The sequence below is a fragment of the Bos grunniens genome, chromosome 3 (assembly GCF_055505025.1).
Source record: "Bos grunniens cultivar Pamir isolate PY7600 chromosome 3, Bosgru_T2T1.0, whole genome shotgun sequence".
In the NCBI taxonomy this organism is placed as follows: domain Eukaryota; kingdom Metazoa; phylum Chordata; class Mammalia; order Artiodactyla; family Bovidae; genus Bos; species Bos grunniens.
The window spans coordinates 54,151,975-54,178,129 of record NC_141167.1 but is presented as its reverse complement, the minus strand read 5'-3'; the positions used below and the strand labels follow the sequence as shown (position 1 = coordinate 54,178,129).

Sequence of the window (26,155 nt, the reverse complement as noted above, 5' to 3'; positions counted from 1 at the left end):
TGGTTGACTTTCTGGAGTGAATCAATGGGTTCTGTTGTTGTGTGGCTTCCGGTTGGTTTTGAGCTGTGGTCAACAAAAGCAGGAGACCAGAGGAAGGGAGAGGAGGAAATTCTGGATATCTACACCCTTACTTCTAGTCCTCTGAGGTCATCAAAGGCTGGCTATCCCTTTCTACTAAAGGCCAAGATTTCTGTAACAAAGCCTGCTTCATGTATCTGTTTTTTTTGGGGGGCGGGGCACGGTTCAAGGAACTTATTCCTCATACCACACTGTAAGCCTCAAGATGGTAACTGATGCACTTTGACCAACCTTGGAATACTGAACTATCCTTTGTAGTTTCTTTGTGTTCTATGCACACCTTTTCAATATTTCTTTATTAAAAAACTACTCTGTTTAGCCTGTTTGAATGTTCTATATCTTTCCTGTTGGAATCTGACACAGAAATCTAATGAACTAACAGTTATTAATTTAAGGTACCATAAGTTCTATACAAATATGACAGTAGAATATTTTGCTCAATAAGATGAGAGAAGAGAGAAACTTTAAGACTTGGGATCCTAAGGGAAGGGGTCCAAGGGAGGGTGAAATTTGACAAACAGTAAGAAATGACTAACAGGGAAAGACAGATGATGAGGGAACAAGGGCAAAATGTGTTCCAGAGATGGTAAGACAATGCAGGTTCGGCTCAGATCACATGGCCCTGGGCAGGGATTTCATAGAGACACAAGAACCTTAGGACACTAATATTGAGAACACAGCTTATGTGAAATTCCTCTCATTGTAAGGAAATTCTCTTCCCTCAAGAAAGCAAGTGTGAGGACTAGCGAGGATGACATTATTGGGATAACTGTGGGTATGCTCTAATTTCAGAACTTCAGTATTATTAGCAACAGCCGGCTTGCTCCATAACTATGGCAACATGCTATGGCTGAGAACCTTTGCTGTGTGCTGTTAAACACTAAATCAATTTGCATTTTAGTGTGCTTAACAATCAGCTTTGCTAAAGATTTTTAACTTGTTAATTTGCAGATTCTTGGGTTCCACCCACGAGAAATTCTAATTCAGTAATTCTGTGAAGTGACTTGAACAATGTACTTTTTTTTTTTGACAAGGCACATACCTGATTCTGATACAAACCATACAGGGAGAAACAAGTTTGTGGACAATAACTGCCATTAAACAGTTTCATCCAGAAGAGTGAAAATGATGACAGTGGTCATTTAGAAATATCAATCTGGCCACAGGACACAGGACAGACTAGATGCAGAGAGAATAAGGACAAGAAAGGTGGGAAAGGGAAGATAATAGATGGAAGTGAGCATGAAGCATGAGAAGACCAGAAAGAAAGGAAATGAAGGGAAGGGACAGAATGAGCAAAGTGAAGAATGATCAGGAATTTGTTTACTGTCATGGTATAGTGGTTCAACACATGCAAACAAATATTTTTTGACATTCTCTTTTTAAAAAAAAATGTTGTTGTTTAGTTGCTAAGTCGTATCCAATTCTTTTGTGACCCGGTGGACTGAAGCCTGCCAGGCTCTTCTGTTCATGGGATTTCCCAGGCAAGAATACTGGAATGAGTGAGTGACATTGCTCAGTCGTGTCCAACTCTTTGCGACCCCATGGACTGTACCCTACCACGCTCCTCCGTCCATGGGATTTTCCAGGCAAGAGAACTGGAATGGGTTGCCATTTCCTTCTCCAGAGGATCTTCCCGACCCAGGGATTGAACCCCAGCCTTCTGCATTGTAGGCAGACACTTTACCGTCTGAGCCACCAGGGAAGAATACTGGAGTGGGTTGCCATTTCCTTCTCCAGGGGATCTTCCCAACCCAGGGATTGAACCAACGTCTCCAGCATTGGCAGTCGGATTCTTTACCATTGTGCCATCTGGGAAGCCCATTAAAAAAAAAAAATAGTGGGTTCTAATTTCCTGTTTCTTGAATATGGGCCAGACTTAATGATTCATTTCTAAAAAATAAGTGACAGACGTGAGGCATGACTTTTGAAGCCAGGTTAGAAAAAGTGACAGGGTTTCCTCTGGTTCTCCTGGGTGACATGCCTTTGGAACCCCGAGCTGCTGTGAAGTCCAGTCACCCTGAGACCTCCATGTGATGGAATACAAAAAGATGCTTGAGGAACTCCACCTGTTCCAGACCCCAGTTGTCTGAGTCCTCTTCCCAAACCAAGTATCAGACACATTAGTAAAGAATTCCAACCACCATTTAAATGCAATGACCCAAGAGATTTTGAGTCAAAAGCAACCAGCCGAGCAGTTTTTGATTTCCTGACCCATAGAAAGCATGCAAAATTACAAAGGTTGTTGGTTTAAGCCACTAAGTATTGGGTGATTTGTTATGCAGAACAGTACCTAATTTACACAGCAAAGTCAACGATGGTGCAGATTTTCTCTTCGTATGAAATTTGGAAATTGTCTTTTGACTTTAAGGAAATTATAAAAATCTCACCAGCCTTTTAACTTTCATGGTCTTTTGTAGTCACAGCGCATTGAAATAAAAATAAATGAATAATCACCAAGTTATATATTCTCAATTTCAAAACCTAATTATTAAATAATTATAAGCAAGTTTCAAGTCATTAGTTCCAGGGGGAAAACATCCACATTTCCTTTAATATTTTGCATAAGAGTGCTAATGCTTAGGAAGAAAAAAATTGTGTAATTAAAATTAAATCGCTCCCCTTTAGAAGCAAATCAAATTCGTCTCCCTTAGGAACAGCAAATCAAATTATGAGTCTGTCAGATCAATTCACTATGCAAGTAGGATGACAGCCTTCTGAGGATTGATTTTCTTTTATCTCTAAGCATTTAAAAAAATATATTTATCTAGTTGAGAATTTCTCATATATCCAAACTCACTCAAACTCAGTCTATTTTTAGACTCCTTTTAAATGGCAAAGGTGAAGCTAAATTACAGATCCTAGAGGAAATCACAACTAGAAAAAGAATAAAATTTTAAACTGTCACGTGTACTTGCTCCAGCAGGTCTCACCCTCTTTTATCCCACAGTGCATGATAAATGGAATTCACAAGAGTGGTGTCTCCTCCTGGGCCATGACTGACCCTTGGAAGCACAATTCCTGCAGTTCTTTTTCTCTCACTCAAGAAGCCTGAAGGAATGCAAATGAGTAAGACTGACATTATTATAAAGATAATCTTGGGTCATTCAGTTCAGTTCAGTTCAGTCGCTCAGTCGTGTCCGACTCTTTGTGACCCCATGAACTGCAGCATGCCAGGCCTCCCTGTTCATCACCAACTCCTGGAGTTTACCCAAACTCATGTCCATCGAATCGGTGATGCCATCCAGCCATCTCATTCTCTGTTGTCCTCTTCTCCTCCTGTCCCCAATCCCTCCCAGCATCAGAGTCTTTTCCAATGAGTCAACTCTTCACATGAGGTGGCCAAATATTGGAGTTTCAGCTTCAGCATCAGTCCTTCCAATGAACACCCAGGACTGATGTCCTTTAGAATGGACTGGTTGGATCTCCTTGCAGTTCAAGGGACTCTCAAGAGTCTTCTCCAACACCACAGTTCAAAAGCATCAATTCTTCGGCGTTCAGCTTTCTTCACAGTCCAATTCTCACATCCATACATGACCACTGGAAAAACCATAGTCTTGACTAGATGGACCTTTGTTGGCAAAGTAATATCTCTGCTTTTTAGTATGCTATCTAGGTTGGTCATAACTTTCCTTCCAAGGAGTAAGCATCTTTTATTTTCATGGCTGCAATCACCGTCTGCAGTGAATTACAGTCACATTGGGTCATCACTTTATTTAAAATAATTATTCCCAAGCAATGGTGAAAGGTAGGGTGTCTTGAGGGTGATTTAAAGTTCCCTCCACATTACTTGACCACTCACTCTACAACAACCCAAGTGAAAATGCTTCAGTGTCTGTTTTTACTAAGTATCAGCACTTTAACTGGGCTTCCCAGATGGTGCTAGTGGTAAAGAACCCACCTGCCAATGCATGAGACATAAGAGATGCAAGTTCAATCCCTGCATCAGGAAGATCCCCTGGAGGAAGGCATGACAACCCACTCCAGTATACCTGCTTGGAGAATCCCATGGACAGAGGAGCCTGGCAGGCTACAGTTTATGGTCTCACAAACAGCTGGTCATGACTGAAGTGACTTAGCATGCAGTACTTTAACTATGAACATCACACTTAAAAACAAACCATGGTATACTGCTACTTTAAACAAGAGTTTGAATTTGCATTAAAGAAGCCATTACTTCAGTTATTCTGCTAATGATCTCTGATGAAGCAGACATACTTCATCCCCTAGTCTCTGATTCCTCAAGCAGGATGTAAGTGTCCCAGAAGATGGCTCAAGATGATGAACTGGAGTGCAGGAAGAAAGATTAGATAATCAGTTTAAATTGATTGTTTAAATTTGACAAGTGGGAGAAATTAAGCTTCATAAATATTTAATATATAGACTGACAGTGTGGCTCCCACTATGTCAGATAGCCATGTGTTGCCTATGGAGGGACTATATGTCTTTGTGAGGTCTGCTTGTGTGTGTGTGTGAGACAAAACAACAATTAAAAGCAGCCACAACTGAGACGAGGGAAGGACCATGAGGAGGATCATGGCACTATGAGGTACAGACGCCAGTGCCTTCTAAGGACCAGGATGGTGATGCAGAGGAAGCTACCTGCTGGGGTGAGAGTTGGGGACTGCCATGAACTGAGAAGTGCCCGCATTGTCTCATGCCAGCAGAGCTACCTAGACATAGGAATATGGACTGGGAGCTACAAACCTCCAAGTTTTCAGACAAGCCAGAAGCATGCTTTTTAATATGCAATCTTCCAGTTTTAGAATTTGATACACTTAAAAAAAATTGTTGAAGCCCTTGATTCAGCTTGAGGGCTTCCGGTTTGTGATCTCAAGTTGACAGAAAGCCAATGGTTTTGAATATCTGTATCCCCTCCCTAGGAGTCTTAACTCTGACTTCACTTGCTGGTGGCTTTGGGCAAGTTACTTAACTTGTCTGAACTTCAGGTTCCTTACCTTCCATAACACTAATATTTATTTTCCAACCAACAAACATCTAATGGAACTTGATATACTAAAGGCATGTGTTAACTTAGCGGGGCAGGGATGGGGGTCATGGGATGACAGTGGTGAGAAAGGAAGAAGAATGGAAGGAAGTTTACAGCATACATGAGACAAAGAACGGAGTAGACTCCTGTCTGTGGGGAGAGACAGACAGACAGATATACATACAAAAGCAAACACTAATTCCATAAAGATCAATTGAGCACTAAGAAGAATTGGTTAGAAAAAAGGTAGCACGTTCATAATAGTAGCAAAATTAGGAACAAAGCTAACAAAAAAATGTATAAGACTTTTCTATGGAAAACTACAAAACTTTACTTTTTGAAGAACGTAAAACAAGACTTGAATGAATGGAGTGATAAGGCAGTGTTCATAGATGAGAAAACAGTTCTCCAAACATTAGTCTCTATATAATATAATCTATGTTGAAATTCAAATAAAAATCTCTACAGTTTTTAACGAGGCTGACCAGTTGATTCTAAAATCCATAAAGAAGAATAAATGGATAAGTGTAGCCAACTTAGAACAGAAGAGGGATCTGTCCTTCAAGCATGAGGGTGTAATTTAGAGTTCCTATAACTGAACCGAGGTCTCCTATGCTGCAGGCAGATTCTTTACCATATGAGCCACAGGGGAAGCTCCAACTGAAATCATGATATCGATGTAGCAATACCTTAACAGACAAAACAAATGAGGAGAGAAGCCATGTAGCAGACCCAAGTCTATACAGAAAGAAATCATTTCAGTAAGAAAAAGATGCACTAGTCAACACATGATTTTTGGAACACTGGATACATTTTTCATTTTCATTTAAAACAAAATAAAATTTTATCTCTACTCACACTATGTGCAACAATTAATGCAGATATAATAAATACTTGGACCTTCTAAACAAAACTAAAAATAGCTAGAAAAATATAGAATATTTTTGAGACTATAGGGAAATGCTTTCTTAAGATCTAAATGCAAAAGCCATAAGGAAAATAATAACAAATTTACCATATTAAAATGTAAAACTTCCACAGGACAAAAGATAGGACATGATTCTGTATATTTTTAAATTATGATTCAGAAAAAGTGGAGGAAAATATGATCAAGATATATAACAAAGAATTAGTGTCATGAAATTCCAAATCACTAGTTAAAAGCTCAAGTAATCCAAAGGACCAAGGTCAGTCATGTTTAGACAGTTCTAAAAAGAGGAAATGCATATAGCCAATAAATACAGTTTTTCAGATTTTCCAGTTCACTAGTGGTTGGGAGAAAACAAATTAAAACAGCAATATAGAAACATTTCTAATGTATCAACTAACCTAAAATAAAATTTGAAACTAAGTATTGGTGAGATCAATGAAATAGGAAAGAAGTAATCATAAATTTATATAATCAAATTTTATTAATATATTAACAAAAATTAAAATATAGATTTAAAGCCACACACACACACACACACACACACACACACACACACACACAAACTTCCCTCTGCCCTAGAAAGCCCATTTTTTGGGCTTTTTGAGATATGTAAAGGAAAATGTTTGTAAGAATGTTGATCAGTGCTATTGGTAACAGTAGTAATTATAAAAGCAACCCAAAATTCCGCTACTAAAATATGATATATTTATAGAATATAACATCATGAAACAGTTATAAGACTGAGCTTGATCTATATGTACCAAAACAGATCTCAAAACCAGAATGCATGAGGAAAAACAGCAAGTTATAGGATGATAGAAATGGCACTGGGGAAATTGCAGGAGCAGGTCACCACAAGAACAGAAAGCCATCCAGAGTGGTGTGGCAAGTGCATGTACGTACACGAAATTGGAGAATTAGCTGGGGCCAGAGAGTTGAATATATTGTTAATTATTGTCATTAAAAAAAAATAGATTTAGGGTGAATGGTCCACCTTCATTTTCAATAATAGCACCACAGAATTCTTGGTTTCGGCTTTACTGTGTGTTAATGAATCCTCAGTATAGAAATCAAGCTTTTTTTCTCCCCACTCCTAGCTCATGGAATATGAAATTCTATAACCTTTAAAAACCACCTTGCTTTGGTTCTGACTGTGGACTCTAAACTGTCTATTGAAATCTTGGCTATGCAGTGAGTTTGGTTGGTGATGAAAAGATCTGAGATTTCCCATTCCTGCCTATCTTGATTCCTTTCCCCTCTCCAGTCTGTTACCTCTTTCCAACAATCAGGGCAAAGGTGAGCAGAATTGTCTCAAATCAGAAGGAACTGCCATAAAATGCAAGGAGAACCTGGGCTACACTATGGCGACAAGGAGAGACTCCATATCCTGCTTCAAATGGCAGGTCTGAGAGCTGGGAGAGGGCAATGTGCACTGAGGAGGAAGAGCAGGAAGCAAAGATGGGGCAATACATGTCGTTTGTGATGGAAAGTGCTGGTTGTCTCTCAAACCTGTTTCCCCTGCTTCCATAATAACAGCTCTGAAGCCAGGCCCATGACTGACCATGTGACTCCATGTCCCAACCTTCCTTACAGTTAGGATGTAGCCATGTGATCTAAGTTCTCATCAACGGGCTGTGAGAAGTGGTGGTGTGCTGCCTTGGGGTCTGGGACATAAGCAGTTGAATACGGACCTTCTCCACTCTATTCTGTCTTTCAATCATCTGGAAGTAACCAGGACAGCGATCTAGTGACCTAGCTTTCACCACACAGTTGTCAACCGTGTCCCAGTGTAGTAGTTAAAAAAGCATGTTCTCAAGACCCATGGGGATTGCTGAGGCCCCTTTAGGGGAGAATACAGGTCAAAACTATTCTCATACTAATGCTGAGAAACTGTGTGCCTTTTTACTTTCATTCTCCAACAAATGTACAGGAGTTTTCCAGTGGCTATAGGAAGTGTGTTATCATGGCAGTGGGACTGCAAAAGCAGACATAAGAACCCAGCTCTCTTTTATCAAGCTACAATTTTAAGAGATTTTAAAAAATGGAAAGCAATACTTCTCATATCACTATTTTTTTTTTAGTTTTGGAAAATATGATTATTTTTCACAAAAATGTGTTATCTCTGTTAACCTGCGAGGATTTATTGTTATTTTTAAATGACTTAATATTTAAAGATTTCAGTTTTAATTTCTCATATGCTAAATATCAACAGATATAGTCCATGTAAATGAAAGCTTTTTGAATTTATTAATAATTTTTAAAAGTGTTAAAGGGTCTTAACCAACCCACCCCAAACCAAAACAAACAAACAAAAAAACTAGAACCACTGCTTTAGGGGCTGGAGGAGTAATAACTTGGAAAAAACCTGCATCTGTGAATGAATGTGAAGAATAAAGCTGTGAATGAATGATGACCCTCTTTCATGGAAAGGCTGTCACATACAAGAGAAATATGGTTCTATTATGCCATTGTGTCTTTTAATTATAGCAAATATGGAAATAGTAACATGAGTAGGACACTACTATATCAAAAACTAAAACATATAGGATTGGTTTTCTTGGTCAGTAAAGGCGCAGATATTTTAGACTGGAAGTTGATGACCCTTGTGATGCCATTGCAAAATAATTGGAGTCGTTACTGCAATAACTTTGAAGGCAGACCACGTTCTTATGGAGCCCACAGCTAGAGAAGAAAATGCTAAAAAGAGCTAGAATGTTAGTGTGTGTTCACTGTTTTCGGTTGTGTTTCACAACATATAAATAGAAATAGATATGCCTAAGAAAGTACTGACTGTACAGAGCTTCTCCATCTTTGGCTGCAAAGAATATAATCAATCTGATTTTGGTATTGACCATCTGGTTATATCCATGTGTAGAACTGTCTCTTGTGTTGTTGGAAGAGGGTGTTTGCTATGACCAGTCAGCAAAAACAAGACCAGGAGCTGACTGTGGCTCAAATCATGAGCTCCTTATTGCAAAATTCAGACTTAAATTGAAGAAAGTAGGGAAAACCACTAGACCATTCAAAGTGAAAGTGAAAGTGAAGTCGCTCAGTCAGGTCTGACTCTTTGCGACCCCGTGGACTATAGCCCACCAGGCTCCTCCGTCCATGGGATTCTCCAGGCAAGAATACTGCAGTGGGTTGCCATTTCCTTCTCCAAGACCATTCAGGTATGACCTAAATCAAATGCCTTATGATTATACAGTGGAAGTGACAAATAGATTCAAGGGATGAGATCTGATAGATGTGCCTGAAGAACTCTGGATGGAGGTTTATAACATTGTACAGGAGGCGGTGATCAAAATCGTCCCCAAGAAGAATGCAAAAAGGCAAAATGGTTGTAAAGGCCTTACAAATAGCTAAGAAAAGAAGAGACGTGAAAGGTAAAGGAGAAAATGAAAGATATCCATCTGAATTCAGAGTTCCAAAGAATAGCAAAGAGAGATAAGAAAGCCTTCCCAAGTGATCAGTGTAAAGAAATAGAGGAAACTAATGGAATGGGAAAGAAAATTTGAGATACCAAGGGGACATTTCATGCAAAGATGGTCACAGTAAAGGGCAGAAATGATACGGACCTAACAGAAGCAGAAGATATTAAGAAGAGGTGGCAAGAATATATAGAAGAACTACAAAAAAGATCTTAATGACCCAGATAATCATGATGGTTTGATCACCCACCTACAGCCAGACATCCAGGAATGCGAAGTCAAGTGGGCCTTAGGAAGCATCACTACGAACAAAGCTAGTGGAGGTGATGGAATGCCAGTTGAGCTATTTCAAATCCTAAAAGATAATGCTGTGAAAGTGCTGAGCTCAATATGCCAGCAAATTTGGAAAACTCAGCAGTGGTTACAGGGCTAGAAAAGGTCAGTTTTCATTCCAATCCCAAAGAAAGGCAATGCCAAAGAATGTTAAAACTATTGCACCATAGAACTCATTTCACATGCTAGCTAAATAATGCTGAAAATTCTTCAAGTTAGGCTTCAACAGTACTTAAATTGAGAACTTCCAGAAGTTCAAGCTGGATTTAAAAAGGCAGAGGAACCAGAGATGAAATCAACAACATCCGTTGGATCAGAGAAAAAGCAAGAGAATTCCAGAAAAACAACTTCTGCTTCGTTGACTACGTTAAAGCCTTTGACTGTGTGGGTCACGACAAACTGTGGAAAATTCTTCAAGAGACTGAAATATCAGACCGCTTTATCTGCCTCTTGAGAAATCTATATGCAGGTCAAGAAGCAACACTTAGAACTGGACGTGGAACATCAGACTGGTTCCAAATTGGGAAAGGAGTATGTTTGGCTGTATACTGTCACCTGGCTTATTTAACTTATATGCAGAGTACATCATATGAAATGTTGGGCTGGATAAACCACAAGCTGGAATCAAGATTGCAGGGAGAAATATCAATAACCTCAGATATGCAGATAACACCACCCTATGGCAGAAAGTGAAGAACTAAAGAGCCTCTTGATGAAAGTGAAAGAGGAGAGTTTAAAAGCTGGTTTAAAACTCACCATTCAAAAAACGAAGATCATGGCAACTGGTCCCATTTTTACATGGCAAATAGACGCGGAAACAATGGAAACAGTGAGAGACTTTATTTTCTTGGGTTCCAGAATCACTGCATATGGTGACTGCAGCCATGAAATTAAAAGACACTTACTCCTTGGAAGAAAAGCTGTGAGAAAGCATATTAAAAAGCAGAGATAATACTTGCCAACAAAGGTCTGTCTAGTCAAAGCTATGGTTTTTCCAGTAGTCATGTATGGATGTGAGAGTTGGACCATAAAAAAACTGAGTGCCAAAGAACTGATGCTTTTGAACCATGGTATTGGAGAAGGCAACAGAGAGTTGTCTGAGATTCCCTTGGACAACAAGGAGATCAAACCAGTCAATCATAAAGGAAATCAATCTGAATATTCATTGGAAAGACTGATGCTGAAGCTCCAGTACTTTGACCACCTAATGTAAAGAATTCACTGATTGGAAAAGAGTCTGATGCTGGGAAATATTGAAGGCAGTAGAAGAAGGGGATGATAGAAGATGAGATGGTTGGATGGCATCACCGACTCGATGGACATGAGTTTGAGCAAGCTCCAGGAGTTGGTGATGGACAGGGAAGCTTGGCGTGTTGCAGTCCATGGGGTCACAAAGAGTTGGACATGACTGAGTGACTGAACTGACTGAAGAAAGTACTGACCTTGCAATTACAACACATCTAAATTCTCAACATCATGTGAACAGAAGTGATGGATATCGCTTCCCAAATCTGGCTCTTCAGACCTTCACATTCCCTTCTCCTTACATGCCAGCTGGAACCCATATGTGATGGCAACCCTGCTTTGACCATACCAATGATGACATGTCCTAGGAGGTGGCAGAATAACAACTTGGAGCAAACCTAAATGATCCCAAGGAGAAAAGCTATTCTGCCAATCTGGACTGTTTTCATTGACATTATTCTCTATAAGAAAAAAAAAAAAATACAGTTCTTGATCACTTAAGTGTTAGGTCTTTTTGTTACAATGGTCTACCATCACTAGTATATATAGGTGATGTCAGAAATCCATCTCTTCTTATGCTCCGGACTTGTGAGGAAGTCTTGGGGCAAACTACTTGCATGTGTGTTTATTCATGCTCACATGTGCAGTAAAATAAAAAAAAGCTAGTTAAAAATAAGCTTTGAGGAGTACGATAAAATGAAAATATATATTTAGTGTTTGTCTCTGACTCCCAGCCCAGAGTTTCTAAAACACTTGGAATTTCCTGAGTAACAGCAGTGTCTTTTGTTGTTCATAATTAGCACCTTCTGACTACACTTGAGACTAGGCTAATGAGGTGACTCAGGGCAGGGCCCTAGATAGCATTAAGATGGTGGCTGGTTGGCAGAAAGACCTAACATGAGACAAGAAGGTGGAACTTTCAGCCCCACTCCCCAGTCTCTAGGAACAGGAAGGGATTTGAGACCGGCTTATAAAAACTCTCCAGCAATGACGTTTGGGGAATACACGCATGTGCCGGAAGGGTCGTGCACCCACAGCAAGGTCTCCACCGCCAACCCCATGCATCGCCTTATGCATCGGCTCTTCCTGAGTTGTATTCTTTGTAATAAACTGGTCAATGTAAGTAAAGCATTCTCCTTATTTCTGTGAGTCCATCCAGTGAATTACCAAACTCGAAGAGGATGTCATAGAAATCTCCAAATTTACAGCTGGGTGGACAGAATATAGGTGCCCCTCAGACTTTTGAATGATGTCTGAAGTAGGGGGCAGTCCCGTGGGACTGAGCCTTAACCTGTAGGGTCTGCGTTGACTCTGGGTATTTAGTGTCAGGGTTGAATTCAATTCTTGGACATCTAGTTGGTGTCAGAGGATTGGAGAATTGGTGTGGAAACTCGCCACACATTTGGTGTCAGAAATGGTACCAGAAAAAAAACACCCCAGGAGATTAAGCCTACATAGAGTGTGGAGTGATAAGGGCTGACTCTAACATTTGCTCAACCTAAATGCTGCAGTTTTGCTTCCGTCTCTCTGAACTCCTGCAGGTCGGCAACAGCAGCAGCAACCTCAGGCACCACTGGACTACAAGCAAGGGGCAAGAACCTGGGACAGTGCCAACCTAAGAAAGTGTTACATTGGACTTTTCTAGCCTCAGAAGTGTGGTTGAGAACAGTAAATGCACTGCTTATTCTACAGATATCAGACCATCTTATGGAACTTGGCAACACGTGCCCCAAACTGATACTGTGACCTTTCACCCACTGTTGTGAATGGTCACCACTCATGCCCAGGCTATAGAAGACGTAGCAGCTGGAAAGTCACGCATTTCTGCCCCTTCCCCACCACCTGCCCTGCTGCAAGCAACACCAGGAAGAATTTCAGGATTCTGCCACATCACTTTAGGTTTCTGTGCCTGAACTAGGCCCAAGCTGGAGATAGTAGACATATGTCAAACTGAATGAGAAGCTGAAGTTTTGATTTATATTGGGCTGAGCTTTTTTTTTTTATTAAAAATTTTTTCTGGCTTTATTGAGATATAATTGTGGATAGGGTTTTTTAATACCTGAAAATGAAACTATCTGTTAGTATTTTAAAGTGAGCAGGAAAACTATAGGATCTGCCTGTTTAGGATCCTGTATAGGATCCAGGGAAGAAGTGAGAGACACATAGCATATTTGGAAGGCAATAGACAAAGCAAATCATGTAGTTTTCTGCTTGTACTTGCCAAGTGCATTTTATTCAACGTGTAATGTGGACCAGGTTTGGGTGTGAACTCCTGCCTACTTGGCTATCATGCTTCCACCATAACCATGAATCAATGGAATGGCTGATGAGGTCCCTGTTTTCAACAGCAATATCATTTGGTAGCAATAGCAACAGCAAAAATTTGATTTTTTCTTTAAGTTTTTCTCTCTTCAAAGCCAGAGCAATTAGAACTAAACCCTTAAGCTCACTAAGTATCAGAGATTCTGGAGGGAGAACTATGATCAGGAAAGAAAAATATTCCAGCACAATACACATCCCCAAAACAGTTAATGTGAGTATTCAAAGGTGGGCTTCCCAGGGAGCTCAGTGGTAAAGATTCCACCTGCCAATGCAGGAGACGCAGGAGACACAGGTTGGGAAGATGCCCTGGAGAAAGGAATGGCAACCCACTCCAGTATTCTTGCCTGAGAAATCCCATGGACAGAGGGGCACGGTGGGCTACAGTCCATGGAGTCACAAAGAGTCAGACTGAGTGACCGAGCAGACACACACACACACACACACACGTATTCAATATTCAGAAGATTGCTTTCACGAAGCAATCTTCTGCCCTTGAAACTAACTCCAGACTTCTTTTATATGAGACATAAATTGACAACTTATTTCACTCAGTCCTCTTTGATATAATATCTGTCGTATATTAAAAGCTTCTCTAAATAAGCAAAAGATAAACAACTTTGTAGAAAAATAGGCAAAGGAAAGCAGGTATTCACACAAGGAAGAAATACAAATGGTCAATAAGTATCTGAAAATATACTTAACCTCAGTAATAACTAAAGAAATATAAATATAAAAATAAAATACTGTTTTTACTTATCAGGGTGGCAAAATTTTTAAATATAAATTATATCTGGTAGGAAAGGGTTTGGGGAAATATACTGTTATTCAACATCAATGGGACTATAACTTGGAAAAGTCTTTTTGGAGGACAGTTGGGAAATAGCTATGAAAATTAAAACTGCATTTGTATATGAGCATGGACACATATCAATGCCTGGGTGTGTAAAAGTGCAATGTATAGAAAATGGCTTGGAAGGATACATAATAAGCTTAATGCTATTTCTATTTCTCAGGAGAGACAGACAGTGGAATGGAAGAAGAGTATTAATGGAAATTCGCTTTTTACACCAAGACTTAAAATTTGCTGTGTGTGAGTGTTAGTTGTGTCTGACTCTTTGATTGTAGCCCACCAGGAACTACTGTCCATGGAATTCTCCAGGCAAAAATACTGGACTGAGTAGTCATTCCCTTCTCCAGGGGGTCTTCTTGACCCAGGGATCAAACCCAGGTCTCCTGCATTGCATTCTTTACCATCTAAGCCACGAGGGAAGCCCTAATATGTGTTATCTTTGTAATTAAAATTTTTGAATGAAAAATTAGTCACTCTAGCTTTTCAAAATTAAATAGTAAATATATAAGGAAACAAAATATTTAAATTGATTTATTTCCCTTTAAAATAGGTTGTTGAGTATTGAGCAGACATAGTCTGCTCAAATTTAAGTAAGTTTTGGAAAACTGAACCATAAACCATACGTTGTTATAGGTAGGGTGATATTTTACATCCTTGGGCAGTACTGATCATGGCTTGCTTTTTAAAAAAATATATTAATTAACTTATTTGGCTGCACCAGGTCTTAGTTGCAGCACATGGGATCCTTGATCTTGGTTGCCGCATGCAGGATCTATTTAGTTACAGCATGTGGGATCCAGTTCTCTGACCAGAGATCGAAACCAGTCCGCCTGCATTGGGAATGTGGAGTCTTAGCCACTGGACCACCAGAGAAATCCCTGAACAAGGCTTGTTTTAAAAAATTAAAGATTACAAATACAATCTTATGGAAAGCATTTTGAAATAAGGCTAGAGAGATTTTCATGTTTAAATAAAAAATCGTGAATTCTATTATTAGTTATCTTTTCTTTTTGGCAGAGCCTGTCTTCAGTTTTTAAGCACTTGTGCCAAAGAAATGACCTTTTGCCAACCCAAATTTATGTACTTGTGCATTTTCAGGCCAAATTCATTCCAAATAACAGCAAGTCTTTCAAGAAATGTATATATTTTTAATATCAAAGATTTAAGCAAAAAAAAAAAAGTCATTTAAAATATAAGGAGACAGTCTTACTTGGTCCTCAAAAGATAGAGCCTGAGCGACGTCTCTTGGAAATCCATCGATAACAATGCCCACTTCATCAGGCATTTGCATCAATTTTTGTTTTATCTCTGTAATTGTTGTTTCCTTTTTTTTAAGAAAAAAGATGAAAAACCACAGTTAAACTTACACTGACAACAAGTAGAAGAATCTTTGAAGGACAGAAGCAAATTATAACAGTACCTGTGGGGCCAGTTCTCCAGTTGTAATTATTTTGGCAATAAGACTCCATTTCCTATTGCTGCTGGTACTGTGGATCTTCTTCCTTAATAATTCTCCTACTGAAATGTACTGAAATCCATAACGTTCTGCGATTTTCAAACTCTGAGTACCCTTTCCACTTCCTGGACCACCTGTCATTTAAAACAAGCAAAACTGTGACCTTTCGATACAATAAGAAATTCCCTTTTATACAGCTATTGTCTTCATCTTGAGATGAAGAATCTAGACCAGCAACCAGTGTGGAAACTATTCTACTTGTTTGTGACATTCTCAGAGCTACCTCTGAATGCAGAGAAAGCGTGGATTTTGTTAAGGAAAGGGTAGAATTGTCATGATCAACTTATTAAATAAAAGAGAACTTTTTTCCTTCACCAATTTTAGTAAACAACTAATTTTAAAAGTTGAATAATGCAGCTGAAACTGCTTCTATTGTTTTCTGTGTAAGCTCTAGTACTTTTACCCTCTGTAATAAAAAAAAATTCTGTGAGATACAAAAGATAATGATCAAAATGACAGAAATGTATTACACAATAATAGAGTTCAAGTGCAGTTTTGTGAAATGTAAAAATTAGTTTTAACCAAAAGCACAGCAGTATTGACATGGCTTCTTTAAATTTTCTTTGAACTGTTCAAGCATCTCTTTGCCTTGTCGCCTTTAAATTCAAAAGAAATTTGATGCAATAAATATGAAGAGTGAATGGAAGAGATCTTTAAGGTAGAACAATTTCATAGAACTCATGATAATTTTGATTTTGTGACACATTAGCATGAAATAATCAATATTTTGCAACACAGATCAATACCAATAATCGGGAACTGCCATTTATTTTTTTAAAACATAAGCACCTAAATAATTATAAAATATATGCCTCAAATTTTATTTCCAAATATTATATTATCTTAGTTGGTTTATATTTTTAGACAACCTAGATTAATTGGAATCTAAAGTCTGGGTAAATTTCAAAATAATGCACATAACAATCATCCCACTCTGATTTGTTATTTGTTGGCAATTATACAAATAAAATATTTTCAAATACTTAATCATAAATTATTGAGTGTAGACAGAATATTTTTAAAATATGCAATGAACTATTTTTGGTAATATTCACTGAAATATGATTACAATTTGTTAAACCATATTGAAAATAAAAATTCAATAGAAAAGTGAGTTGATGGTCTCTTTACTAATTCCATTTACCAATTTTTTGGGGGGTAGAAATCATTCTACATATCATTATTTAGTACATTAAAAAAAATTCTTGTTGCAAATAATATAAGCAAAAATAAAAAATTTTTAAAAAGGAGTTTGTTTCACTTTGTTTTGGATTTTGTAGGAGAATTCTGTGTGAGTCAGCTTGGTTGGCCAGGGCTTATTTTCTTTAAAAAATTAATACCCAGAAGTCTAAGATCAGCTAGTATACTGAGATCCTTTTTGGAATTGAGATCCTCATAAAACTGGTTTTTGTCTTTTCATTGCCTTATTAAACTTAGAAATTTATTGACATTTTTGACGTTCTCTTGCTAAGAAGCTCTAAATACAATCCTATTAGACTTACCATTAAACTACTATTAATACTATATTAAATTCATTACTGCCAAATGAAAAGCAAGTTTTGGTCTCAAATATTAATAGCTGCTTTTGGCCTATTAAATCATGGGCAAACCATGGACTGGCTTGAAGAAAAATGAATACATGACCAACACTGTCAACAAAGTCAAGCTAATTTGATCCCTGAAGAATGAAAGTTATCTTTCATAAACTACACTTTCACACTTTTCTTAATCTTCTAATCTCATAAGTCATCAAATTAAGACCCCACAAATTTCACTGAATTAAAAAAAATTCAAACATGCTAAGAAAGTTACAGCATCTTCAAGAAAAAATAGCTTTTTGTCAACTAATGGAGGCAACAGTAGACAACAAAAAATATGATTAGCATAATTGACAGAGAATAGCATTAATATATTGGATGAATTTGATTACTGAAGCATCATAACAAATTAATCTTATTTTCTTTTCCCTGAAACCAGAGTAAGTTTAATTTGCTATATTTATTTAATTCTACTACTTATAAATATTAGGATCCATCTTATTCTTAGATTTTACAATTATGCTAACATAAGAGAGATTCATTAACATCTGTGCCAAGAAGGCTAGCTTAAAAAAATTTTTTTTGTATTGCCAGAAGGGAAATTTTGCTTATTTAGATGTGGGTATCTGTCCCCCACTCTTTGTCAGGATGGAACTAATAAAAATTTGTAAGGTTCAGGTACAATTATTTTATAATTCCTCAAAAGTCATAAAATTGTCCCAATTTTCTCAGACAACCTAAGGTTCAATTCTTTTCTTCTCCTATCTCAGTCCTCTAAGAGTTATTTCCACTCACTGGTTCTGTTTCATTCTTATAACACATAAAATGTTACAACACATTGTGTAAGTCCAAAGCCAAAATCACACCCTTGGGAAACTAGTTGATTTTATTTAGTAAAAAAGAACTGTGAAGCGGATGGGATTTGAGCATTTGTATCTTCTCCACAGATCTTAGTTTACGGAAATATTTTAATCATTTTCATATAAAACTCACAGTGTACAAAAAATTCATATACACGCGCTATTTTTACAACAGCAACTTGTATTACACCCTTTTCATGAACAATCAAGCTTTCATTTATCTTAATAATAATCGCCAATACTGTACTAACAACAACAAGAAAAACAAAACGGAGAGAATATCTCATTATAAAATGATGAAATAATTTCCAACAATTCTTTACCTCTGGCTTTATTTTTTAATAAAGCATTTCCTTGTCTTCTAGGTAAGAACTCCAAAATTTTAAGCACATACACAAAAATTCCAGTTTCAAGAATAGATAGAGATTTATGGCATAATAGTTAGTGGCTGCCATAAACCATGAGAATATTTTGACATTTTAGAAAATTGATTTCTGTGCTCTCATTCTACAATTATTATAACAATCCAGGGCTAAATATATTTGCAACTTTATTTTCATTACACTTATAGATGTACAAATGTCCCTCCTGCTAGTCTGGTAACTTGAATTCTTTTTCTTACGTTTATTGGCATGTTTTTTCCCAGTTGCCATCATCATTATGTCTTCTGGGAACAGTATTTCTTTGCCTGGGGGCTGTATACATGTGGCCTTTGGCTAACAATTACTGGCTAGAATAGCTTTGAATATTGCACACTAGATTTTTGCTTTTGGTCATCTTTGCAAAAGCTGAGTCAAATTGGAAAGTGAGATGATTACAATGATTACAAATGTTTCATGTTCACAGTCTCTCATAATTCTACAGCTTTTGAGGAAGCTAGAATTGCAAGCATGGTCAAAAATGCATGTTGTAAAATTACTTATGATATTTTCAATATCTATTCCTTGTGAAATGCCATCAGACTGATATTGTCATATTCAACGTAAAATTCACAGTGGTGATTTTAAAAATTAACTATTATCCTTGTTGTATTCATTAATACTCAGATGATAATTGCTGTGTAAAACATTGTTCTATTAGATTTGCTTGTCTAATAATATCAAACTTAGATTTTATTGTAGATGCCAGTATGTCATAAGGAAGATTCATTTATATGAATCTTTACCTACATATTCTTATTATTTATTTTTTGCTTAAAAGTTAATGGTCAGTAAAAATTCAGTTTGTTGAGTTAAAGGGAAAAAAACCATATCATGTTTAGAACACTTCTAATGGATGCAGTTACCTATGTTAAAAATTCAGCAGATAACAACCACAAGACAATAAATCTTGAAGAGGTCACTTATTTTCAATGACCAAGGATTTCTACAACATTGTAATGAGATTCTATAAAAGTGCAATAGGCATTAAATATAACAATATATTTTATTGAAAATGATGCTAAAAATATGTCCATCTACTGTTTTTGTTTCCCTGGGATTCTCCAGTCAAGAACACTGGAGTGGGTTGCCATTTCCTTCTCCAATGCATGAAAGTGAAAAGTGAAAGTGAAGTCGCTCAGTCGTGTTCGACTCTTAGCGACCTCATGGACTGCAGCCTACCAGGCTCCTCCATCCATGGGATTTTCCAGGCAAGATTACTGGAGTGGGGTGCCATTGCCTTCTCCGATTATCCAACTAAGTATTTGCAAATATGGTGCATAGTTGACATAATTTTTGAAACATAAACATATGAACAAAGAGCAATAGAATGAGAATTTTGCTTTCTGCCTCATACCTATGACAAGAATGATTTTTGGTCGAGGTCTAGTAGGATCAAAGACCTCATACTCCTCAATCAGCTCTGCAGTCTCAGAAAGGTCCGTGTCACTTTCTATGGAGAATTGATGGATTGGAGGGAGCCGATCATACCGCCGATAAGGAAAGTTTGAATTTTCAGGCATTACTGCAAAAGAGTAAGATAACTTTGAAACGGAAAAAAAAAAGCACAATAAAACATTTTATGCACTTAACCAATTACTTGAAGAAACTTTAAAATTAAATGATTGTGATTGTTTTCAACTGAGAGTAGATTCCTGTCCCCTTAAGTGGTCAGCAAACTTTTCCTTAAAGGGTCAGATAGTCTCCACTTGGGGCTTTGAGGGACATAGAGTTTCATATTACAATTATTAACAGTTAGGAAAACAGTCTTAGATAATAAGTAAACAAATGGATGTGCTTGTGTTCCAATTAAATTTTGTTTATAAAAAACAAGCAGTAAGCCAGACTTGGCCCTGGGTTCATAGGCTGCCAACTTTGGCCCTAGAGGAACCTTAAGTTCGCCTACTCTTGCTTGGTAGTTCATGTATATCCTGTTCTCCTAAAATGGTGCTCCCTAAAGCAGTGTACTGCATACCTTCACGACTTTCACAACCATATGCAGCTGCCCATGGAGGTAATGCTAACATATAGTAAGTTTCATTTATCCATAAATATAGATATGCAGTCACTATGATTCAGGTAATATGATGTCATTCCGTGGAACAGCTTGGTGGCATAATGCACAAAAACTTAAGGTATTGTTACAAGGCAGAGAGCAGCAAACGTTTTCTACATTTGGAACATCTTTCATTGTCAATTCACTTTACTTTCCCAATATTTATTATCTTTAATCTCCTTGATTTAAAAATGTGACTATGAAGATTTAAATTTACATCTACAATAGCTCTTTATTGTTAGACATGTTAGTATGTTGAGGATGGTTCAGTAGAAGAATAAAATAAGATGTAATCCTGTCCTCACAGAGCTTACAATATAGAGCTTATATGCTTATATTTGGTAGTAGTATGTATACCAGGTTTGTTAAGTGCTAAAATGAATATCTCCATGGTAAACATTATAGGAGTTCAATGAATGAGTAGATCCATCTGGGCTGGAGTGGTATAAAAGAACTTGCAAAGGAGGCAGGACTTGAACCTCGAAAGACTAGAACAGGTGATGAAATGTAGAAAGGATTTCTCAGTTGGGAGAAATAAAATACAAGACTCAAGAGTCGGAAATACAAATGACATATTCAAATAGACCAGAGGACAGAGCTGGCAAGCCCAAGTCAGGCAGATGGCCTCAACCAGCTATTGATATTTGATTCATAGATCCTTCCTTCTTCATCATGGTCTGGTATTCAAGGAGACAAAGAGAAGCTGTAACTACCCCAAAGGCAACAGCACAAAGGAGACAGAAAGTCACCTGGCCTTCCATGAGAAATCTGGTTAAGGGTATTACTGAATTTTAGCATGGCATAATGCTCACATCTCCCCAGGAGATGCTGATAAGGCAGAACTTTTCATTTTCTGTTCATACAATAAATGAGGTCATTGACTACTAACTCATGGGACTCACTTCGTTTATATGAAGAGAGTGAGATTGTCTACAGATGGCAGTGGGTATTCTTTAGAAAATTCTGGGAAGGGCTATGTTAGTAAAGGCACTAACAATATTATCTGTTCTGCCTTGAAATTGAATTGCTTCATCCAACACAGGGCACCACTTTAAGCATTATCCTTGACTATTTTCTTCCCTCACTCTTCACATCTGTTCCCATAGACTTACCTCTAAAACATATCTGAAATGCACAGTTTTTTTTTCTGTGTCTCCATTACCACAACTCTTCCCCAAACTACCATCATTTACCCAGACTACTGCAATAGACCTCTACTGGTTGCTTGCTTTCACACTTGGCCCAAAGTCCATTGCTTGAAATACTCTTTCCTTACTGAGCCCATGGCTAACTGCTTCTTGTCACTCACATTTCAGTTTAAATGTTACCTCTTATAAGAGGACTTTACTGACATTTTAATCTGGGGCAGCCACTCGGTTAGTTTCAAGGACATCACCCCTTATAATAATGCTCTGCACAGCATATACCACTTCACCATCTGAGAGGCCTCTAATTCATTCGTTGTTTGTCCTCTCCCATTAGAAAAAGTTCCATGATAGCAGCGACTTAGCACACACATGGAGAAAAGCCAGAAGATGGGTAGGTAGTGTGTGGTCACAATGTGGAGGACTTTAATCACCAGGGTAAGGGTTTCAGTTTCAATCTGGTAGAAACCCAGTGGAGGCTTTTTTGGGCATAGAGAAATGACATAATGAAATATGTTTTCCAGGAAAATAAATCTGGTGATGGTTAGAATGGATTTGAGTAGGGAAAAACTAGGAGCAGAAAGAGTACAGCTAGAAGGCTGTTAAAGTGATTCACACAAGAGAAGTGAGGGCTTAGGTAAGAGGGGAAATAGGGGATATGGAAATGAGTGGCTGGATATGAAGGACATGATTTGGATTAGGATATGGGCTTCCCAGATGGCGCTAGTGGTAAAGAACCTGTCTGCCAATGCAGGAGACATGAGTTCATTCCCTGGGTCAGGAAGATCTCCTGGAGGAGATCTTCTGCCATACTCTCCTGGAGGAGGGTATGGCAGTTCACTCTAATATTCTTGCCTGGAGAATCCCATGGACAGAGGAGCTGATGGGCTACAGTCCAAAGGGTCGCACAGGTTGGACATGACTGAAGTGACTTAGCGTGCACGCACACATGAGAGATCATGAAGGTGACTGTTCAAAAACAACTGCCAGGTGAAAAGCCTAAAAGATAGGGAACACACTGCATTTCATACTGTATCTTCCTGTCCTCTCTTGAGTGTTCCAGAAATATTGGGCTTCTCTCCTTCCTGTCTTTATCCTGGCCTCTCCCATGTCAGGTATTTCTGTTCTCTATTCCCTAGTACACTCTCAATCTCCTCCATCCTTTTCTGTCTGACACCTACTCAGCTTTCTGTCTCTTATATTAGCATATCAGTTCTAGGAAGCCTACCTTGAATCTAGCTGAGGATGGATCCATCTGCCTTGTTAATATCAGCATATGGTATGCTGTGCTTCTAATTACATATTTAATGCCTGGCTTCATCCCACACTGTAAGTTCCGTGGGGGCATGTGCCATGTTTGTTCTTTCTTGGAGGCTACACAATCTCAGTCTTAAAAGTGTGTCTGACACATAGCAGTACTCAATACATGGTTATTTTATAGCTCAACTGACTCATTGACTGACTCCATGGAAATAAGAAAAGGAGGGTCGTTTTGACGCAAATATGATTTGTTTAGTTTCTGACATGTTCAGTAAAGATGACAATGAGATATTCCAAAAGAAAAGTTCTATAGACATTTGGAGCTATGGGACTAAAACTCTTAATTTATGAGTAATCATTTGTTCAGTTGTACATACACTGCAAAAAAATGGATGCTCATCTCACATTTATAGTACAACATTTTAAAGAACCGTCAGCTAATAATTTATCCTTGTTTTATATTTTTACTTAGAAAAGTAAGTTGCTTAAAAATTATTTAAATGTTTTATTTCACAGAATAATTTTTCATGATAATTATATATTAGCATAGCTCTGTTAATATTTCAGCAAAAATGCACAAGTCACTTTTTATTTCTAGAAATAATAACAACACTTTAAGTTACAGGGAAGTTAGCAATACTGTTGATTTTAAACAATGTATTCTATAAATCACAGTTAAAAACCTACAAAGCACAAACTTGTATAGCATTTCATAAAATAAAATTTTATTATTACAGGGTTCATCTATTTAGAAACTATTTTCTGCATTTTAGGCTATGTTCCAGATATCAGACAGTGTGATACAACATTCTAGTTACCATAGTATGTGAAAGCTTTTATTTGATGATTAAGTAAAAGATTTCTAAGTGGGAATTCTGGTAAAGTGTCAGTAGGTATGGAGAGTCTAAAATTAACAAGCAATTTCCATTTTTAATGAAAGTTAAACCTACATTTTCCATTCCTATTGTAGCTCATTCTGCTAATCGAGAGCTCCAAAATGGTCATCAGTGGGTCCAGTTCAGCCCCATAGATGTGCTTTGTTCATCTTGACGTTTTCCCAATATTTGTGCTTGACTGCCTTTAGACAATGACTGTTCCCTCTAGTCTTGTTCGCCAGTTTCACCATAGTCCCCACCATTGTCTATTACATACTTGGCCTGCCTGGCTTATATATATAATGAAGACAATTAATAGTATAAAATAGAAGCATTCAGATTTCATTTTGTTACAAAATAGTAGTTTATACAACCAGTCTGAGAGCAGCTTTTCGATAGGTGAATGTCACATCCTCTTAGATTTACATTTGAAAGCATAAACATATCTTAGACTAAATCCAGTAATACTTAAGGTTTGTAGTGCTTAAAGGTTTAAAAAGAAGTTCCCCATATTTGTCACTTGATTTAACAAGGGCAGAGGGCATGTAATTAACATTGAGCCAGATACAAATATATTATGACATTCTGGGAAGGAAATTAGCCCTTTAGGGAAGGTGTATGAACCCTTCAAGCTCACAGAAATATCATTGTGTTCCCTTAAGCAGTAATTTCCAAAGTGGTCTGCCACCGTGATAACTGCCTACAGGTGCTCTTTTGAACACGGAAGCCTAATGACCTAGAGGAGCTCCTGCATGGACAGAGAAGTCTTCTCTCTGGAGATATTTCTGAGAAAATAGCATTTCTGCTTTTTCTCCTTGCTTGTGTTTCCTAAAAATTAATACACTATGACTCCTCCCTATGTTCAAATAAAATTTAAGGGTGTCAAGGTAAGGTGTTGCTGTTGTTTAGTCGTTAAGTTGTGTCTGACTCTTTGCAACCCTATGGACTGTAGCCCACCAGGCTCTCCTGTCCATGGAATTTTCCAGGCAAGAATACTGGAGTGGGTTGCCATTTCCTTCTCCAGGGGATCTTTTCAACTCAGGGATTGAATCCGTGTCTCCTGCATTGGCAGGTGGGTTCTTTACCACTAAGCCACCAGGGAAGCCCCAATGGTAAGATAAAACAAACTAAAATGTATTTCCTCTTGTATTTATTGTAAATAGAATTGTCTCTGTTTCAAATTCTGTCTGCATAATTAAAACTTTTCTAGGTACAATTTTTAAGAATGGTTTAAATTTTGAAAATAGAATGATTTTGGCCACTGGAAAAGAATTAATTGGCTTCTTCTGACTGGAACTGATTCCACTTTGCAAATACTATTGTATTTCTCAATTTCATCTGGAGCCTAAAAGGCTGCTTGGCTGATGTTGAACTAATTTTGATAAACACAAATTTTGGAAAGCTAGAATACCAAGAATCTCCTCTAGTGAACTCCAGTTCTTAGTACCAAATTATTCCTAAAATTGTTAAACAAGTTTATGCATACCATTTCTTTCATAGCACCCAAATGCCTAATCTCATGCTTTGCATTCAGCAGCTGCTAAATAAATCCTTCTTGAGTTAACTAGTATAAACTTTATATGCATTTATGCAGATACATTAAAATGCATTTGGAAACACAGCAACAAGTTAAATCTCTTCTTAGCTAATAAAAATGTTATAGTTATTAATAACTATCAATTTTGTCTGTCATCTACTCATTTATTTGGAAAAGTCTTATTGCAATTTTAAGAAAAATTCAGTTTGCTAATGTAATTCATTTTACAAAATAATGAAGTCAGTAAAAAATTTCATTAAGCTTTTAGTGAAGTACTGGACAACAGTATGTAATTGTGTTTGTCTTATCATAGAGGAGATTAGAATTAGTAGCAGAGAGAAATTAGTCATGTTTCAGGACCAAATATCCTTTCAGGCATTTGAAAACCTATTAAATTAAATCACTGCCTACAGTTTATATGTTATGTTTTAAAGAATATTGCTATAAATATAAACTGTTATTCTACATATACATTACCATTTCTTAGGAAGGATCTCCGTGACTGTCCTCCATTGAGTGGAGGTAAAGTCTTCTTCTCCTGGCTTACAAATGTATCCCATTTCACCTTGTCACAGCCCCCTAACTCCTTTACTTTTTGTAAACAACTTTCCAAGTACTCTACTGGGTCTTCAGGCTTTGAACACATCAGTCCATTCAAAAGGCTCTGAAATATAACAACAAAATACGTCCACATAAAATATGTTTTTAAACCACCTTTGTCAAAATAGTGTATATCCCATCTTTAAATTCTGGGTTGTTTGGATTCTTTGCA

At 37.5% G+C, this 26,155-nt stretch overlaps 1 protein-coding gene across 3 annotated transcripts in view; it reads right to left on the bottom strand.

Annotated features, from left to right (window-relative positions):
* Positions 1-26,155, bottom strand: part of AK5 (adenylate kinase 5) — a 259,382-nt gene that overhangs the window by 227,626 nt on the left and 5,601 nt on the right. For 2 of the 3 annotated variants that reach the window (XM_086390681.1, XM_086390683.1), the window contains exons 2-5: positions 25,861-26,047; positions 19,868-20,035; positions 15,598-15,767; positions 15,388-15,501 (exon numbers count right to left, since the gene is read on the bottom strand). In XM_086390681.1, the coding sequence (XP_086246807.1) occupies positions 15,388-15,501; positions 15,598-15,767; positions 19,868-20,035; positions 25,861-26,047 (639 nt within the window). The remainder of the gene's footprint in view (positions 1-15,387; positions 15,502-15,597; positions 15,768-19,867; positions 20,036-25,860; positions 26,048-26,155) is intronic. The other variant, XM_086390682.1, reaches the window with a different exon arrangement.